The following is a 20,537-nucleotide window of genomic DNA, read 5'->3' as shown; positions in this document are numbered from 1 at the left end:
TTCTTCTTTCTTCTTTCTTCTTTCTTCTTTCTTCTTTCTTCTTTCTTTTCTTCTTTCTTCTTTCTTCTTTCTTCTTCCTTCTTCCTTCTTCCTTCTTCCTTCTTTCTTCTTCCTTCTTCCTTCTTCTTCCTTCTTCTTCTTCTCCTCCTCCTCCTCCTCCTCCTCCTCCCCCTCCTCCTCCTCCTCCTCCTCCCCCTCCCCCTCCCCCTCCCCCTCCCCCTCCTCCTCCTTCTCTTTTTTGAGATTGAGTCTCGCTCTGTTACCCAGGCTGGAGTGCAGTGGGGTGATCTCCGCTCGCTGCAAGCTCCGCCTCCCAGGTTCACACCATTCTCCTGCCTCAGCCTCCCGAGTAGCTGGGATTACAGGTGCCCACCACCACGCCTGGCTAATTTTTTGTGTTTTTAGTAGAGATGGAGTTTCACCATGTTAGCCAGGATGGTCTCGATCTCCTGACCTCGTGATCCACCTGCCTCGGCCTCCCAAAGTGCTGGGTTTACAGGCGTGAGCCACCGCGCCCAGCCTATCAATTGTTTATTTCTATACCACAACAGTACATGCTGTGTTTTAAGTCATTCTTTTAATGTATTTGTTTCATTGTTTGTAAAGTTGATAAGAGGTATTCTGCTTGTGTGCACATTGATGTGTGTTTGTATATTCCCACATATCCATGATTTACTGGTGGCTGAGTTTTGATTTCAGTGACAGTCCTATCACACCATCACACCTTGCTGAGTTTGAGGTTGGGAGTGTGGCCTGTCATGGTGAAGGGTGTTATTCTTGAGTCTCTCTCTATGTAACAAATTACCTTGAATCTCAGCAATAGCCGTGTGTTCATGAATTCTGGGAGTGTAAATTTGGACAAAGCCCAATGGAGATGGCCTGTTTTGGCTATACACTGTCTGGGGCTTTACCTGGGAAGACTTGAAGATTAGGAAAACTTGGCTATTGGGAACCTATCTTTGGAAGACTTGAAGGTCTGTTGATTCCCATATTGTGTGTATGGAATCAGGCGTCTGGAAGATGAAGATGGTTCCACATGAGGCCTCTCCATGTAGAATGTCTTCCTCATGACATGGCAGCTTCAGAGTCTTCAAGCTTTTTATGTGGAAGCTCAGGGCTCCAGGCACAAGGGGCCCAGCACAAGGCAGAAGCTGCATCACCTTATAGGATGTGGCCTTGGAAGGAACACCGCACCACAACGGTTGAAGCAGTCACCCAATTCAAGAAGAGTGGGGACAGATACCCTACTTTTTTATTAAGTACCACAGAATTCGGGGGCTATTTTGTAAAATAACTATAGTTCTGAAGCCTTTACAGTGAAAACAATCTGGGTTCAAGGCTCAGCTCTGAACTTTCTAACTTTCCTCATCCTTTAAAACAATTTTGTATTACCTATATTTAAAGCACAACATGATATTTTGATATCCATCGTGTATTAGTGGTCTATTCTTGCATTGCTATAAATACATGAGGCTGGATAATTTATAAAGATAAGAGACTTAATTGGCTCACGGTTCCACAGGCTGTACAGGAAGCCTGATGCTGGCTTCTGAGGAGCTTACAATCATGGCTTCCAGGGAGCAAGCATGTCACATGAGAGCAGGAGCAAGACAGAGAGCAGGGAGGTGCCACACACTTTTAAACCACTAGATCTCTTGAGAATTCACTCACTGTCCTGAAGACAGTACCAAGAGGGATGATGCAGAGCCATTCATCAGAAATCCACCACCATGACCAAATGACCTCCCAGCAGGCCCCACTTCCAACATTAGGGATTACGTCTCAGTATGAGGTGTGGATGGGGACACACATGCGGACCATATCACATAGTGAAATGCTTCCTACAGCGAAGCCAATTAACATATGCATCATCACATAGTTAGTTTTTTGTGTGTGGTAAGAGCACTTAAAATCTATTCTCTTAATAAATGTTTAATATATAATACCCTTCCATTACCTGGAGTCCGCATCGTATGGTAGGTCTCCAGACTTACTCATCTTACGTAACTGCACCTCAGTGCCTTTGACCTACTTCACCCTATTTCTTTGCTCCCCTTCACTTGGGAAAAAGTCTTCTACTTTTTGTTTGTGTGTATTCGATTTCTTTTTAGATGCCACATATGAAAGAAGACCATGTGGCATGTTTTTTCTATACTTGGCTTATTTCACTTAGCATAATGTCCTCCAGCTTTATTCATGTCGTTGCAAATGGCAGGATCTCCTTTTATAAGACTGAGAAGTATTCCTCATCCTTAAAGAAGCAGTGTAAAGCATGTATATCTCCTTTTGTAGGATTAAAGGAGATCATTCCCATGTTAATGTTATTCTTGAATTTTGGTCCTGTTCTCTTTTTTTTTTCTGTAAAGGCTGATGTCCATTTTCTTAGACTTAGATTTGTACTTAAATAGTAGCTTGGGTGGGGGATTATTTCTAGTAATTTTTAATAAGGAGAATGAGAGAGTATCAATAATCATGTACACTTTGGTAATAATGAATTTCTGGAACACAGATTACTAATACACATATAGGCCTTGTAGACGTCACCCTTTATAGAGATTCTAAGCAACTGTATTCATTGATTCTCTGGCTTACTCCTTACTTATACTTTTTTCTCCTCTAAACCTTTCTAGTCTCTTTTTATTGCAGTATTCTAGCTGCTGCCTCTCCTGTCCCTTTTTTCTATGTTGTCATGCCTTATTGTAACTTTACATGAGGCCTTCATTTTTTCGTGTTACAGGGACAACCATGTATGAGGTCTCTAAGCCGAAATTCACACCCTTTTTTTGGGTGACCAAGAATAGGGATACAGGCATATGGGAGTGTGTGTGTGTGTTTGCTTGTTTGTTTTGAGACAGGGTCTCACTCTGTTGTCCAGGTTGGAGTGCAGTGGTACAATCCTGGCTCACTGCAACCTCTGCCTCCCAGGCTCAAGCAGTCCTCCCACGTCAGCCTCCCAAGTAGCTGGGACAAAAGCTATGCACCACCATGCCTGGCTAATTTCTGTATTTTTTGTAGAGGTGGAATTTTGCCATGTTTCCCAGGCTGGTCTTGAATTCCTGAGCTCAAGCAATCCACCTGCCTCGGCCTCCCAAAGTGCTAGGATTACAGGCATGAGTCACCACACCCAGTGCAGGCATATGTTTTTAATGACCAGTTTGCCAAAAGCCAATTAGTTCAATCATGCATTCAACCAAATGACCAATTCACTGAAATTACTGAATTCATCATGTTAATATATTGACAATGCTTTTCTTCTTCCATTTATAAAGTTATAGCTATTGATATTCTTAAAAATATTGGATGGGGACTTTTAAAAATAGCTTTTGAAGGTCTCTGGGTCATCTTAGTTGATGGGTTATAAAGACAAAACCAAAACAGCATTTTAAACAATATTTAATTTGTGTCAAGTCAAAACAGTAAATGATAGAAGAGACCAAATATCTCATAGCTTAAGCTACAGACCTACAAAGGGCAAGTGTAAGGAGAGAAAAAGGGAAGGTGTTAGGGGAAGAGGTGGGGGAGGGACTGAGAGTAGGGGAAGGCAGGGGAGGTATGTGGAGGTCTGGGATGGTATGGGGTGGGCCTGAGGGAGTTCAGGGGGGCTGTGGTGCCGGGAAGAATCCGAAGACCCAGGAGGACCTCCTTCCCCAGTTCTTAGACCTGCCCTATGTCTCATCGTTTATCCTCTGTGAGTTGCTATAAACTTTAAAATTAGTTAAACAAATTTTAGTAACATTGAGAATTTCAGGTCATTGATTTTACTATATATTGGTCATTGGAAATTCTTCCAGTAAGTTGGACTTAGGTAAATTGCCTGGAGCTATTGCAACTCAGGATCTGTCCGTGGGCAGACCTTGCCCAAGGTGCCAGTACGTGGCAGGTCCATTTAGAGGAAGGAAGTCAATCGTATTTGGGAGAGAAGTTCAGGAATAGTTCAATCAGAGTGTGCTAAATGGCAAAACAGACAGGAAGGCCAGTAGAAGATTGGGGGAGAAGCTGTTCTATGGTTGGTATCAAAAACGGCTGTGAGAAGCATGTGGCCCTTATCTGCAAAAGAAAGATAATGGGCTGTGATAAACCTGGGAATGTGCGTGTTCTGTTTATTTTGGTGGATAAAACCACTGACTTGGAATTCTGCTAGCTTTGAATCTACCACTATCTGAAGTAGTATAGATTTTTATCTGCACAGGAGAAGTTCCTTCTTTCTCAGATGGCTGAGGAAAAATGTCCTGTAAATTTCCATAATGTCCATTAGGGTTTCTGAAGAGGTCAATTAAAAGTGCCGCACTAGCGCTGATAGCTCAGCTCTACTGTGAGAGGCCAGCAGCACCTGTTCAAAACTTAGAAGCAACTTTTATATTTTTTGTATTTTCTGGTGTCAAAGTCAGAACTTACAGATTCCATCTAAAAGAAGCTCAGGCATGATTCTTTTCCCAAGAAAAAGGGAAGATCCTAAGTATGTGTATATATTCAGAAGACTATAAATGGATGTGTATAAATAGAATAGTCACTTATTACTCTTACCCTATTAGATAAAAAATTTGAAGTATATACTTTTTGTATGTTTCCAAATACTATTTTTGTCATTGGAGTTTTATATATGTAGCTCAGTGTCCCTAAAGAGCTGGTAAATAATTTAATTATTGACTTGAATTTGAAATCCTAAGCTCTCCCAAAGAAAGTTATCAGATATTCCAAAATGTGAACTTAGTGTGAAAATATAGTGATAATTTCCTTTCATGAACAAACAACTACTTCGGGAAATATATTTGATTAGAAAATTTTTCAAGCTAAAGACATTTCTTTTGGATAAGTTGCATGGCTAAATTTTATAACTTAGCTGATAGCAAGTAAGTAAACTTTTCCTACAAATAATGCTTTTGTATTCAACACAGTGTATTTTTAGTCCAAATTAGAAATGCTAGTTTTTTAAAAAATGTTACATAGTAAGTTTATACATATATATGCACAGACATACAGATAAAGTGAACATTAAACTCAATTGTAGAAGTGTATTTATGGGCCAGGCGTGGTGGCTCATGCCTGTAATCCCAGCACTTTGCGCTACCGAGATGGGCAGATCATGAGGTCAGAAGTCCGAGACCAGCCTGGCCAACATGGTGAAACCTTGTCTCTACTAAAAATACAAAAATTAGCTGGGCCTGGTGGTGGGCACCTTTAATCCCAGCTACTTGGGAGGCTGAGGCAGGAGCATTGCTTGAAACCAGGAGGGTGGAGGAGGTTGCAGTGAGCTGAGATCTTGCCACTGCACTCCAGCCTGAGCGACAGAGCAAGACTCTGCCTCAGAAAAAGGTGTATAAGGATTCTGAGGTCTTATTAATTGAAGAAAGCAGGTAAATGATATTGTATAAAGACTGATCCCTTTTTGTGATAAGTGTGTGTGTATGTACATTTAAGCATGTAAAGTCTAAGTACGTATCAGCATATTAAGCTTTTCTAGATGGGAAATTTTTTCTTTTTTAAAAACTTTCTTCTTTCTTCTTTTACCATTGCCGTGAGTTATATCAAAAAAAAGCAAAGAGAAGTTGTTTGTAATTAAAGCTGTATTTTAGAGGTTCATTTTATTTGCATATTACAATTGTTCTTGAGCCATTCAATGTGATATTGACTGTTTCTATTCACCATTTATATTGGCACCAGCCATGTTCTTCAGTAACACTCTCAAAGTGGCAAGAGTTCCTAAAAATGATAAGAAAAATTAAGGGGAGAACAAAATCTTCAAATTCTATAGTTGTGAGTGACTGTTTCCTGATGATGACTTGAGTTGCCATGGGTCCTTACTGAGCTGCCTGTTATTTTTGTCAATGTGTCTCCAAAGTGCTCTGAAATCCTCAGTGAATATAGCAGTAGGAAAGGAAGTAGCCAGTCCTTATGAGGACTTAGTGATTTTTAGTTTTTATACAGCTCTTTCCTTCTAGGACAGCTCAGATTATTTTATAGAAATGTTCCCAAATCACACAGAATCCCTGCGAGAAGTAAGATAAGGAATTTTCTGTCAAACTTAAGAGAAGATGATATAAATTTCACACCTTTAGAGGTGGCAGTAGAAGAAATACTATAGAAACAAATTAGTGTACATTAACTTGGAAAATTAAAGTAAAATAAATGAATATTTAATTACTGCTACATGCATTGCGATACACTCTTCCCCTTTATAACTTCAGTAGTAATACTAAAAATAGCACTCGTGAGGCATTCTCAGCAAATGGCCGAAGCCTGCTATCTTTGAAGTATATTGGATCATTCAGTTCTCAAAATGATCCCTTGAAGTTGATAGTTTTCTATCTCACAAGTGAAGATATTACAGCATAAGGAAACTGAGTAAATGGCCCACAGTTACATAGTTAGTAAAAGGAAGACCTGAGACTTTAATTTACCATGTCCATCTAACTTCAAAATTTATTCATTCATTCATCACATAAGTATAATCCATCTACCAGGTGTATTAGGCCCCTCTGGTCATTAATCTTACCTTCCAAAGGAGCTTTGCTTTGGAGAAATTTCATAATATACTCATAGGTGGTGAGAAATTTCATAATATACTCATAGGTGGTCCAAATAATGTTTTCTGTATTTAAATACATTTGTAAAATATGGAATAGAAAAGTTTAAGATGTTTTTTGATTTTGTGTGTTTAGAGAGACAGGGTCTTTCTCTGTTAGCCAGGTTATAGTGCAGTGGCATAATCCTAGCTCATGGTAAACTCTAAATCTTGGGCTCTAGCAATTCTCCTGCTTTAGCTTCCTGAGTAGCTAGGACCACAGGCACATGCAACCGCAACCAGCTAATTTTTTTTTTTTTTTTTTTTTCCTGGTGGAGATGGGGTCTTACTGTGTCACTCAAGCTGGTCTCAAATTCCTGGCCTCAAATGCTCCTCCCGCCTTGGCCTCTCAAAGTACTGGGATTATAGGCATGAGTCACTGTATCCAGACTGTCATATGTACTTCATTTCTTAACATAGTTTAATATTTTACTGTATATTATGAAAGTTCTAGGCTAGGAAATAGTAAGCAGCTTTTTAAAATGGTTTGGATCACATACCCTCTCCCATCCGTGGAGTGTCTCTCGAGATGAAGTTCTGTGGAAGTGCTTTTTAGGGCATTTTCTGAAACTGTGAGTAGGTCCTTCTTGTGGTCTGGTCCCAGCTTTCTCCTCAGTCCTCAACTCTCTGTTGCTATATTTTCTCAGCTACCAGGTTTCCTAGCTTTACTCTCTTTCTTCTTTATTCTAAATTATAGGCTGCTGTCAGATTTATATTTCTAAATCTTGGCTCTGAACACTTTAGCCTGCTGCTCGTGAGTGAACCTGAATTTCCTTCCCTCTTCGTATTAAAATAATTCCAGATGAGCTAAAGGCTTAAGTGGTGAGGAAAAAAAAAAAGAAAGGTATAAAATCAGTGGAAGAAAACATAGCTGAATTAATTTAAAATTGTGTACAACATTTCTTCTAAACAGGATGTTAAACTACAAAGCCATAAATACAACTTAGGTAAATTTGATGAAATAAAAGTGAAAATCACTTATTGCCAGAAGTAACGTAAGTCTAAACAAATTCTGACAAGACTTATAGTCAATGGTTGATTGATTTCCACAATGAAGGGGCTCATTTAAATCCATAAGCAAAAGACAAAACCATGGGCCATTCATATTCATTTCTCCAGCAGTTTCATTGTTAAAATTTTCCTCTGAATATAATCACTTAGAGACTCCAAGATAATTATAGAAGGATGCCTATTACAGTATTGTTTATACTAGTTAATAAAATTGGAAAAGATATTAATATCCATTATTTAGTAACTAATTACATAAGCTAACACAATACCATGAAAATATATTAAGTTAGTTTTTTTAAAAAACAGTTGACCTATATTGCTGGTACGAGCAGAGCTCCAAGGAAATGTTAATTGTGAAAGCATGAGTCCACTAAAAACAATTCCATTTTTTTTCCTGTAAAATGCCCAAGAAACTATTTATGGTGGATATATAAGACAAGTGAGAATCAATGAAGAGTACTAGAGTGGAGATTTTACTTTTCAAAACCCTTTCAGAGTTGTGTGCATGTATTACTTTTCTTAAAAATTAAAAAAAGGAAAAGAGTACAAACACCTGTATTTATTACAGATTATAAACTAAATTCCTTATTTTGCCTTTATAGGCTACTTGGGCCTCTGACTCGTCTGTTTTTTACAACTTTATTTCTCATTGTATGTTCTTCCCTTAATCTCTGGATAGATTGAAATGCATGCTCGGCACCACACCACTCTAGTCATTTTGAGTTTCCTTCCCTCCTTCGCTTTTAGAGCAGATGCCTCCTACTGGAATGACCTCCTTCTCTGCCTGTTCTGATCCACCCATATTTCAACTCCCATCTTCTTTATTGCAGCCTCCACTGGTACTCCAGCTAGAACTAATCTTCCCTACCTATGAGCCATCATCATTCCCAGGTTCACTTCTGTTGGGACACTTCCTTCTTGAACTTTGTTTTATATGTCTGAGTTGCCTGCTGCCCCTTAGGTGAAGAAGAGCAAGATCTGGGATGGATGCACCTTGTAACCTCCTGGAGTGCTCAGCATGGAGCCACACTCAGAAATGGCCGGAAGCTGTTTGTGGCTCATTAGCATGCCTGACAGATGCAGCATCGAGGGAGACGTGATGACCCGTAGTGTCAGTGGGCAGGAGTAGAAACAAGGGCTGTCACATGTGGTCGTTAGGAAGGGAAGTGGGTGCAGCATTTTTAGAGGACTGATGACTGGCTGTTAGTTTTGCTTAGCATATATATGTATATGTATGTGTATAGATACATGTATGTGTATATATATGTACTGCTGTGTGTTTGGAATGGAGCAGGACACTAGGGCCATGAATGCTTAACATCCTGATAGTCTACGTCTGAGGCTGAGGGACTCCATCAGGTCCACATGGCAGAACTGGTGATGGTCCCAGAATGGAGGCACCGTCTTTGGACTCTTGGCTTCATTCCCCTCGCCGAGTACCACACTACCACAAAAGCCTCATTGTGTCTGAAGCTCCCAGTGAACAAGGTTAAAGTCCACCCATTCAGGTGTCATCTCATCATTTGTATAATCTGGGAGTTGCATTCCTGAGTGGCCGACCCCTTTTCAGAAGCTGCCTAGTTGAGATGTCACTTCCCTGACAGTGAGGCACTTAGGCTCAGAGAGAAAAATCACAATGTGCTCCCCCTTCTCTCAAATTTTCCCTAACAATTAATGCGGCACTAACTTGACACCCTCTTTCCTTGTTTGGCTTTGTAAACCCTGGTCCCTTTTTCTATTAATTCCAGACATTAATATTTTCTTTCACACAACTGCCGCCATTCACCCGTGAAACAGTTTGAACATTATGTAGCTGTCAAGATGCCTGGGGATTACCCAGTATGCCTTGCCTGTGAGAAACTGACACCACTGAGGCCTAGTTTTGAGATGTTTATTTTGAGAGTACGCTGACAAGCATGAAGGCCTGATCCCAGAGTGGCAATTTCATTTAATTAAAGGCCTCTTTTTATTATAGTTTTCCCCCACTTTTTTATATATATATATCAGAATGATTGTTAAAGTCTGCCTCGCCAGAGGTGTTCTCTTCTGCTGTAGGAGGGAGGGGGTGGGCGATTGCACTCTCACTAGCGAGCATTTCTCTGAATGACTGTGAATGCATTCATTTTTGCTGTTCTTCTCAGAACTGCCCCTGAACACGGTGTGTGTGCGTGTCTGTGCGTGTGTGCACATGCATGTGCATGCCCAAGTTTAAAATAAAGACTGATGGGCTTCCACTCCTATGTTACCAAACTTAAAATATGAGATTTGACTATGTGTATGTATATATTTGCAGCTAATTTAATTTTTGTTTAAAGTTAGTACCCTGGCAATACTGGAAGGCTGACTTCTCAAAATCATGCCTTACTTAATCTAGTAAGGCTTTTAAACCATGGCTGCTATTTCACTTCGTAGCGATGTTAATTTCAGTTCAAATAGCTGGGAAATGTAGTGCATTCCATTTTCAGTAATTTTTAGTACTGGAGTTAAATGGAAATAATAAAAGGAGCTGAAAAAAGAAAAGGTTGAAGTAATGCATGATGGATATTAATGATTTGATAAATGTTGTGATAGAGTAGCCTAATTAATTTTTGATGTGATATTCCTAGACTATATTGGCTTGATGTTGATATCAGCACTTCATTTCAATAAATATTCTGGGGGCCTGTCTTGGGTACTGTCCAAGGCACAGGGGAGATCCCAGTGAACAGACCGGGCTGTTGGTCTTTGTATGCTTATTCACTGCCATGTTTCAAAATTAGTTATAGAATCATAACTCCCCAAATCAGATTTTCTTTCTTTGTAGCGTTATCAGCTGGCCTTCATTTATCTCCTCATTAATTGCTCATTCATTTGTGCCTTCTTCATCCACCATTTACTAGGTAGTAATGAACAAGTGTATTCCAAGCATTGTATCATGAGACACACTCATGTAACACACGCACAATACATAATTCATGTATTATGTTTTGCAGGCATTTTTTTTTTTTTTTAACTTGCATTGATCTGAAAAGTGTGGAGGAGGGTCTGCTATCAGCCCTTCTTTTTGCTTTGGGCAGAGTGACTGGAGGGACATTATTCATTTCTTTTGGCGTCTGTTTCAAAGCTCCCGGGGAGGAGCTGGGCGGGTCAGCGGTGTCAGCGCTGAGGCCAGCTGAGGGCCTGGCTGGTGTGGAGTTCAGCTGGCCTGGCTGAGACAATGTTGGCTGCTTTAGTGCAGGTGCGGGGAGGCAGCAAAGAATGGCAACTTTGTCAATTTAATCTCTACGCCTCCAGTTTCACTTGTAGCCCCATCGTGCCATCTTTTGAACCAGTGATTCCAGAGATTTATTTATTATGATTATATTTTCAAGTACAGGATTCTGTTGAATCAGCCATCTGGCTAAATGTTTGAAACTGATTTCTTTCACTTTTCACTGACCTGCTGTGGTTCCTATGAGGTGGTGGGCTTCTCCCTAGGACTTCTGACGCTGTTAGCTGGTGCTGGTAGATTTTACTTCTTGAATTTTTGTGAGTAGTATAGCGGTGACCTACCCACAAAGAAACAAAACAAAAACTACTCAAGCAGCCCGTTTATATTCTACCACTAAAGGGAAAAAAGAATTATTCATTTATCCCAAACTGTTTCTTATCTCCCTCTGTCCTCCACCTCCGAGGCCTTTAATCTCTGTGCAGGGAGACATTAGCCTGGGGAGTGGGGAAAGGATCTTTATTTAGTGAAGGTCCCAGGCTTTTACATGTATTTTAAAATTCTGTCTTATTTTCTTTTTCTTTTAAAGGCACAAGTGATCCTTATGTGAAATTTAAGCTGAATGGGAAGACACTGTACAAAAGTAAAGTCATATATAAGAACTTGAACCCAGTATGGGATGAGATAGTTGTATTGCCAATACAAAGCCTTGATCAAAAGCTACGTGTGAAGGTAATCACAGATGGCTTTCAAATATGTACCTTTATTAAAAACATTTCTCAGCAGTTTCTCATGTCCTCTTAGACGTGAACTTGCCAAATTAATTCTTTTATTAGGACAGATTAAAATCATAATATAGAAGAAATTCCTTATACTGTTTGTTGAAACTGTATGTTTCTCTTCAATCAATGAGATACACTCCAGTGAAAATTAGAGTGAAAATAATATCTACATTGCTTGTATCTCAGTCTACTAAATGCGGAAGAATTATTACTGGTACTGCAGTGGCGACAAGTACTAAAGCCTTTCTCATTAGGAATATCTTTATACTTAATAGAGCTTCAAGCCACCAGTTGTAAGCATCAATTGCTACAACATCTGGGTTAAAACTGCATGAGTTGAGTGCAGGATGAGATTGCTGTAGAAAATTTAGCAAATTTCTATTTAATTGGCAGATCTGCTCACTGTGGAAAATACTAAATTTTAATGACAGACTATTTAAACTACAGAGAGTGGTCCATTGTGCATAACATTTCGATGGATATAAATACTGCCTTAAAAGAAATTGTTGCTGTTATTTTGATCATAGCAGGCAAAATGGACAAGATTGAATAATTTTGTTCTCTGCATTGGCTTGACTAAATTTCTCTTTAACTATACTATGCAAAGTATTTCAAGATCTGAAAGACTGATTTCAAAATTTCCAACCTATTGCATTTGTTAATAATTTGATAAACTCGGCTGGTTTACCATAATAATGTGTTAATTGACCTCTGTCCTCTTTGTAGGTGTATGATCGAGATTTAACCACATCTGATTTCATGGGGTCTGCATTTGTAATTCTCAGTGATCTTGAGCTTAACAGGTACCGTATTTTTACTTTTTAATTGTTATTGATGAATTTTAGAGGGAACTCACGATAATGTTAAATGGTGCTTGTTGAGGTCAAATGACAAAAACAACATATCTAAACAAATGAAAGAGAGCTTTAAAGTGTTATAACTCTCAGTGTATTTTTAAGGATTTTTACTTTCTGGGTGCCAAATATATTAGTCAGATGTTAAGTATTTTGTAATGCATTCTAAAGTGTGTATTGAATTTCGGACTTTGATTTGTTAATATTCAGTTTCATTAACATAACTTAAAATTAAAACAAGTGTTTACATTTTATTTGGGTGTTAGGGGAGGGGGATCATTTAACCAGCTGTTGAATTAAGCAATGCCAGTTTCTCTACTCTGAATATAACTGTTTAATTTTCACTAAGTTTTATGCTTTCTTAACATTGTGTCTAATCCTTATTCAGAGGTAGGAAACTTTTGCCATAAGCTCCTGTTGCTTGTAGGTCAATATAGTCCTGTCAATAAGTGGTAGCATTGTTTGTTGCTTTTTGGTTGTAGAACAACTGAACATATTTTAAAACTGGAAGATCCAAACAGTTTAGAAGATGACATGGGAGTGATCGTCTTAAATTTGAACCTGGTGGTAAAACAGGGTGATTTCAAGAGACATGTAAGTGGGACCTTTTGTTCTTTTGAAACCGCTCATTTTGTCCTTTTTAAGTGGCTCATTGCAATTGTCCCTTGATAGCTAGCAGATGACTGATATATTTGTAATTATTTTAGGAGGGTTCAACATTTTATGGAGTCTTAAAATATCTGTTTTTTAATACAATGCTCTTCTTTGAGGCACCGGAAAGGAAATTGGTTAAGGAATTATTTCTTTTGTGTTATTAAGATGATCAGGCTTACATTTGCAGCATTTTGGTTTCTTCTTTCACTTTTAGCTACCAAGTTTTCCATTGGGAGTTCTTTTGGGAAGATACAAATTTTAATGTTCTCTGGTCTAGTACCTGCAGATTTCTAGTTGATATGGTACCTATCAAAGAAGTCTGTTACATCAGTGAAGCATTAGATTTTGTTACAGTATGATTGGGACTCTTCTTATGAGCAAAAATGTGGATACAAATCATAATCTGATTTTATTTGGGATTATATGTAAGGCTATATTAGAACAAAAGCATCTTTGATTAGAACTTATTTGAAAAGTATTTTTAAAGCCAATTAAAGTACCTGTTTTTTAAGATGTGTTATAATTTAGCATGTTTATAATCCAATATAAACATATGAAGCCTATTTATAATTAGGTCTCTAGTAATGCTTCTTGAATTGAGGCAATGGGGTAGGGGAGGAGAATATTTTTCTTTTGATATCACTTATGATTTTAGTTGTAGTTTTTTGTGATGAAAATCATGACTGATTTACTAGTAAACTTATAGAAGATAGTTTAAAGCAGTAAGAAAACTGTAGTGTGCCTTTTCAGTTGCCTTTTCAAAGATTCAACTAAATATCTGCTATTTTTAATTTGAATTCCTTTCATTACTTCTTTTTAAAAAATAGCACTGTTGGCACTTGGAACCTCAATAAAAGAGAGATTTTAATGTTAAAATGTCTTAAATTAATGTTGAAAATAAAAGTATTTTTGCTCACCCCACCTAAAGGAGGAGGGATTTTCTTTAGCTCCTTCTTCATCTTCACAGCGTTGCTGCTGCATCTGTGACTCTGGGTTCAGTGTCAGTGATACAGTAGGTGACTGGTGACTTGAGCTGGGGTCCAGGTTATAGCATGTAATGTAAATAGTTATTTGTCACATGGCTGACAACTTGCCAGCTGATATCTTCAAAAAATTTCTTATAGATTCAAGTGGGGTTTGTAAAGGTAGTTGATTTCTCCATGAAAATAGCTGCATATTCAAATGACTGACTTTGTGAATTTTTCTATAGCATATTAGATTATGTTTTGCAGTAATATTGGCACTTAAAAAATATTTAAGATTGTCAGAATTTGGAGTTTTAACATAACGCCATTTTAGTTTCAATTTATTTCAAATTGCAGAACAGTTAATACTAGACGCAGCTTGGAGTTGTTTTTGTGAAAGATCTCAAAGAGACTGTCTTTTCAGGGCTTAAGAATAGCCACAGTTTCCTCTCAGTGTAGGCCTGGTTTCCTCTGACTCCCCACCTGCCATGTTGAAGACTTTGTCAGAATGTCTGTCTGCTCTCTCATGTGCTTCCTTATTTCCTTTTGTCTTTGTCTGGCAGAAGCCTAGTGTACAATATATTGATTATATATACACATACCAATATATTTTTATCCCATATATATGTACACACACATATGTATTTATCTTCTTGTATATACACAAATATATATTTATCTCCATATATACATATATTTATCTCCATATATACACATATATTTATCTCCAAATATATACACATACATATATATTTATCCCATATATACGCATATATATTTATATATAAACGCATATATATCTTCATATATATTTATCTCCATATCCATATTTATTCAAGTTGGATTTGTAAAGGTAGTTGATTTCTCCATGAAAATAGCTGCATATTCAAATAGCTACCTTTGTGAATTTTTATATCCATATTTATGGATATGGAGATATATGTGTGTGTGTATATATGTGAATACATGTATATACACACCTATATACATATGTATGGATCCATATATACATATATACACATATATGGATACCAATATGCATGTACATATGGAGATAAATATGTGTATATGTTACATATATATAATGGAAATCTAGAAAACTGCCTCCTCTCTTCTGATTGATAGTTTTTTTCCATTTATATATTTGATCAAAGAAAATTTATTGAGGAATAATTTATTCTGGGCCATGTGTGGTTATTCAGCTAATGGTACATATTGGGAGCCCTTGGGGTAACATAGATTATCAGAATCTTTGTTCTTTTCATTGAATTTGAGTTAATATTTAAAGATTTTTTTTATATTGGGATTTTAAGTGGGAATGACTAGCATTTGGGACTGGAAATCAGTAGATTATTTAAGTGAGATAATTTGTTCATAAATTTCCATTTTAATTTAAACTCTGGTGGAGAGATTTCAGTTTAAAGTCTCAGTTTTTTAACCCGTTTTTCTTCCAGTCATCTCTGAGGTAGCCTTTGTTGCTTTAGAACCAAGCTGACAAAAATCTCAGTATGTGCAAAATGTTTATGAATTTACTGTTGTGTCCAGGGACTTAAATGTATATGACAGTGGTGCAGGCAGAAGGGAAGACACTGGCTGGAAGGCTGACAAACATGCTCTGTGTTCTTTTTCACGGCAAAAACAGGAAAAAATATAGTAGCTAAAATTTTGGGCTCTGTTCTCAGACTGCCTGGGTTTGAATCCTAGATCCACCAGTGGTCTGGTTAATTCAAAGAATTATTTAATCTCTCTAAGCTATAATTTCCTCATATGTGAAACAAGGCTAAAATGAGTGTTTTATAGGGTTGTGAAGATTGAAATTATCAAATATGGTGCTTGGAATTGGGTAGAGACACTCAATATATGGTATTTGGTAGCATTGTAGGAAGTGAATAATCATGGTCATTTTCCATTAATTTATTTACATGCTTTGTTTTGCATAATTGTTAAAAAAAAATCAAATGAGTTCCTATATGTCAGAGGGCCTAAATAGTCCTGTGTACCTAAAAGATGTAATTAATTTTGGTGGTTGGTTTGGGTGAAAACATCTGTCACTATTTCAGGAAAATAAAAAAAAAAACACCCTGATATTAATATCCAGATAATAGTACCTATAACTCTGTCATATGCTGAATGTTGAACTCACAATTTCACTGGGGGACATGTAATTAATGAAGAATATTGTTCAGTCATTTCTGTACCAACATTTCTAGTTGCTGGTCAATGCAATGTAAGTGGATTTCCCCTGAAGACTATTAATTTTCTGGTTTCTAATGTATTGGGAAGACATATTGGCAAAGTGGACTGGTCATTTACCTAAAGGTATTTTTTTCTTAAGTAAAATAGTAAATGTGGTCTGCTCAATTAGGTTTGTAACTGAGTTGTAATCTCCCAAATGGATCCAGGTTGTAACAAACAGTTAGCTGGTTAACCAGCCAGAGTAGAGCTTTACAGTACTGAATGGTGATAGGAGTAATGAGAGGGTTTTGCTTGGAGAGAATTTGTAGACAAAATTCAGCAGCCTTAGCCTGACAGAAGAGAGATCAAAAGGAACAGTGGTGAAGTTTCTTGCTATTTAGAAATTTTTTTTCCTTTCCCTTAGATACTTCATTAGCACATTTTCTTAATTATGCAATACTTACTCATATTTTTTCTATTGTTTTGAATCCTGAGATTTACTCAAAGTAAATGGAATTATTTTTTCCTAGCATCTAAAACTATGGAAACCTAAACATCAACTATCAGTAGTCATGAATTTCTTAAACATTTTTATAATATCTGAGTATGTCAAGCAGAAGAAACCTTTCTATTTTTTTTTTAGAGAGAACAATATGTTGTTTTAAGATAATTTTAAAAAGTGTACTTCCAAAGATTGAACAGCATTTTTATGTCATTGCTTTTTCATACTGAATATTTAGAGAAAATGATATAACACAACACATACATGTGATTTTTGATGTTGTTTCTATCTTCTTCCTCATATGTGCTTTCTCTGTAACCTCAGAACTTGAATATTAATTATCTGATTGTAACCTGGACCATCTAACATAATATAATTACATTGTTAATGATTCTATTTTCTTCTGTTTTATTTTGCCATTTTCACCATTCCACGGACACAATCTTTAGCGTTGGTCAAATCGGAAGCGATTAAGTGCCAGCAAGGTAAATATACTTTTTTTTCTTTAGATCATTTGGTTAAAAACTTTGTCTTTGTAGCAAACACAAATGACTACAAGATAGATATTACCCAACCTTTACATAGAACAGAATTATTTTCCTCTTGCTGTTACGAATAAGAAAACAACCTTCCTTTAAAATTTTTATTTAATAAGGGTGTTGCCAGATGTTTGAGCTGACTCTTGTTTTAGTGGTGACATTTTATATGTACTGGCCATGTTAGAGTGTTACACTTCATTAAGCATGGATTATTTAGAGTTTAGCATGGTTAGAGTCAGTCCCTTTAGGAAGTTATTTGCCATGAGATGGAAACTAGCATCGGTATTGTAGGGGCAATGTAAAGATTGAAAGAAATATGTGGTATACTTTTTAAGTCTCTTTAATGTCTTTTGAAAAAGCCATTTATATCTTTTCAGTAAAATTTCCTTTAAAGCTTTCTCATGAATTGCTGATTTTTTATTTTTTACATTGCTAGAATCTGTTTAAGCAATTATACAATTCTGTCTGATTTATAAAAGGTGCAAGAATGCATTATTAATTTATGAAGTTATTAAAGTAGCCAATTGTAATATAAATGACTAAATGTGAAAATTAGTGTAAAAATAAACACAACAAAAAAGTATTTATAACTTAGTTTAGCAGCACTGCTACTTTGTAAGGAGAAATAACAAAATAATTCCTATGAAATGATGCAATATTTGAGACTATTCCTTCAGTTTCTGAATTGTGGTGGTGGTGGTGTGTGTGATCGGAAGACATACAGAAGATCTCAGTGAATGCCTGTGTTTGCACACCCACATACATGTGCATACAAATATGCCAGCTCTGATTTCTAATGTCACTGTACCTCAGTTACTTATTTCTCTACATAATAAGGAGTTTGAAACTGGGGGGCACTTCCAGCTCAAAGGCTGGAGTTTGGATGTGAATGAGAGACCGTGAGAGAGAGAGAGAGAATTTTAAACTGACTTTTGCTAGTCACTTAAGAAGAAAGCAAACTTTCAAATCTTGCATTTGAAAATACGCAGGAAACAAAGTTCTGACTCATACTTACTAAAATATATACCCTTTGCATTTTGAACACTTTAAAATCATTCTCATAAGGTGTTTTGTTACTGTATGAGTTCACTTGGTTCCCAAGACTCTGATTCTTTTTAGTAATAAAATTAATATTCAAGAAATAATAACATGGAGCCGTCTCAAAAATTCCTTCAACGTTTGTCTTATTCCTTTATAGTCACTAGAGGGTAGAAGAACATCATTTCTCACCACAGGACAAAGCCCAGCTCTCACTCTCCCATATTAAGAGTTTCTGTAACCACCCAAAGCAGTAAAGTTTCCCAGAATGCTTTGGGGAAGCCTGACAAAGCAGTATTTTCTCGTTTATTGATTCGGCTCCTGCACTAAAACACTGGTACTGTACATCAATAACCATCTTTAGTTAGGGAGCTTTGGTCTGTGGAAGAGCACTGGCAGTTTGTGGAAGAACATAAAGGCTAGAAAGAAAAATTGTGAGCTTGGGGAATATTGGAGTCTAGGGAGGACAGGAGAGGTTGTGGAAGAATGGCCAAAGGAATGAGGGGGGATAGAAAAAATGTTGACGACCTGGATAAAGTTATCAAAAATATGAAGCAAACAGAAGATCCCGGAGAGCAGTATTTATGTGTATACTTCAGAGTTATGTCTTAGAACTGAACTGTCTCTCTTTTTTGGCTTTTTTCCCATCATGGTAGTTTCTCGAATTTGACTTCAGTGCACTGGGCTCAGGGATATAATACACGCCCATCCTGAGTATACATGTTTAATAAAATCCTAGATAAATAAAGTTCACTTTATTAATTTTTGAAAGCTACTATCCTCTTATTCAAGGCATGCAAGTTGTATTTTGCTGAGAAATTTCAATGATGTTGACTTTTTGCTTCTGAGAATGTACAGTTTTAAAGAGAAAAGTCAGTGTCTAATTTGGCTTATGGAAATTAGTCACATAGAGACTGTAAAGACACTTGATTAGCAATCTGTAAAAGTAGTTAAAATACCCTGGTCAGCCTATCTTTTGGTATTTTTAAATTATAAAGTTCTATTTTAGGATTTCCACATTGTATTTAATATTATGTAATAATTTAACATAAAGAAGATTACTTAGCTTTGAGTATTAAAAATTTTACTAGTCCTAAGTAATGTACTACCTAAAAATATCATTGGCTTTTTCACCTGAATCTTTTTCTTATAATAATTTTATTTAGATAATTTCTTCTTAATGCCATAAATCGATAATTTTGCATCATCTAAAATGTTCCTGAAAGGTCTTTGTAAATTCTTTTTTTCAACTGTTTTCTTACTATTTGGCCCTGGATTTCAATATAGTAAATACAATGAGATTGCCTTTAAAAATAGGTTCAGGTTTCATGCAAAAGCCTTTTAAAATGGGCATTTAAATAAGAATTGGGAATTTGATTTAATAGAGATGAATTAGACACCTAGTTCTCTTTATGTATTTACTATATACAATCTTTGGTGTGACCAGAGTTGTTTCCAAGCCTTATTTCCCTCTTTTCTAATTTGTGTAACAATTCGAGAACTAAAAAATATTAACAGTGGTTATTTACCTTATATCAAATAGTCTAATATAAAGACAAAAAAGCAATGATAAAAAATGGCTTTGACAAATTACTGATTGTGTTCAGAAACTGCACATATTCTGTTTCTCTCTCTCTCTCTCACATACACACAGACACACACACACATACCCCCCACATATCTCCTGCTATTATATGGGTGTCTATAGGTGTTACGTCTACTACAATGGCTATTTAGTTATGGATTATCTTTACTTTAGATGAATTTTCACCGAGATAATTACATACTCTTACATAGCCTCTCTTTTGACTCTCTGTTGTATGTATTACTATGTCTGCTGTCTAAAGTAAGAAACATGACTTAGACTAGCGTAATTTTTTTTTTTTTCTGCATGAAATTAATTGACTAGTAGTGCCAATTGTTGGCCTGTTTGGTTTTATATTCTTTTATTTTGGTTCCTGTCTGTTATTGCAAAGGCTGACCTCTGCAAGATACATTCTCTAGGTGCTCCTATCAGCTGGCCTCCACCTGGCTACGTACACTGAGAGGACAGTCATAGCATTTGGAGGGAATCAATCTCCCTTCCCCTCTCCCTGTCCCCTCTCCCTGTCCTCTCTCCCTGTCCTCCCCCTCTCTGCCTTCCCCCTTCCCTTCTTCCCCCTCCATCCCCCTCCCCCTTCCATCCCCCTTCCCTCTCCCCTTCCCCTTTCCCCTTCCCCTTTCCCCTTCCCCTTTCCCATCTCCCCTTCCCCTTTCCCATCTCCCCTT

General features: G+C 37.0%; 1 protein-coding gene across 3 annotated transcripts in view; it reads left to right on the top strand.

Moving 5' to 3' along the window:
• Positions 1-20,537, top strand: part of MCTP2 (multiple C2 and transmembrane domain containing 2) — a 269,346-nt gene that overhangs the window by 100,148 nt on the left and 148,661 nt on the right. For all 3 annotated transcript variants that reach the window (XM_026455447.2, XM_026455445.1, XM_026455446.1), the window contains 4 exons: positions 11,350-11,492; positions 12,269-12,345; positions 12,879-12,990; positions 17,142-17,177. In XM_026455447.2, coding sequence (XP_026311232.1) covers positions 11,350-11,492; positions 12,269-12,345; positions 12,879-12,990; positions 17,142-17,177 — 368 coding nt within the window. The remainder of the gene's footprint in view (positions 1-11,349; positions 11,493-12,268; positions 12,346-12,878; positions 12,991-17,141; positions 17,178-20,537) is intronic.

Source organism: Piliocolobus tephrosceles, chromosome 6, assembly GCF_002776525.5.
Source record: "Piliocolobus tephrosceles isolate RC106 chromosome 6, ASM277652v3, whole genome shotgun sequence".
Lineage (NCBI taxonomy): Eukaryota > Metazoa > Chordata > Mammalia > Primates > Cercopithecidae > Piliocolobus > Piliocolobus tephrosceles.
This window is presented reverse-complemented; position numbering and strand designations above follow the sequence as displayed.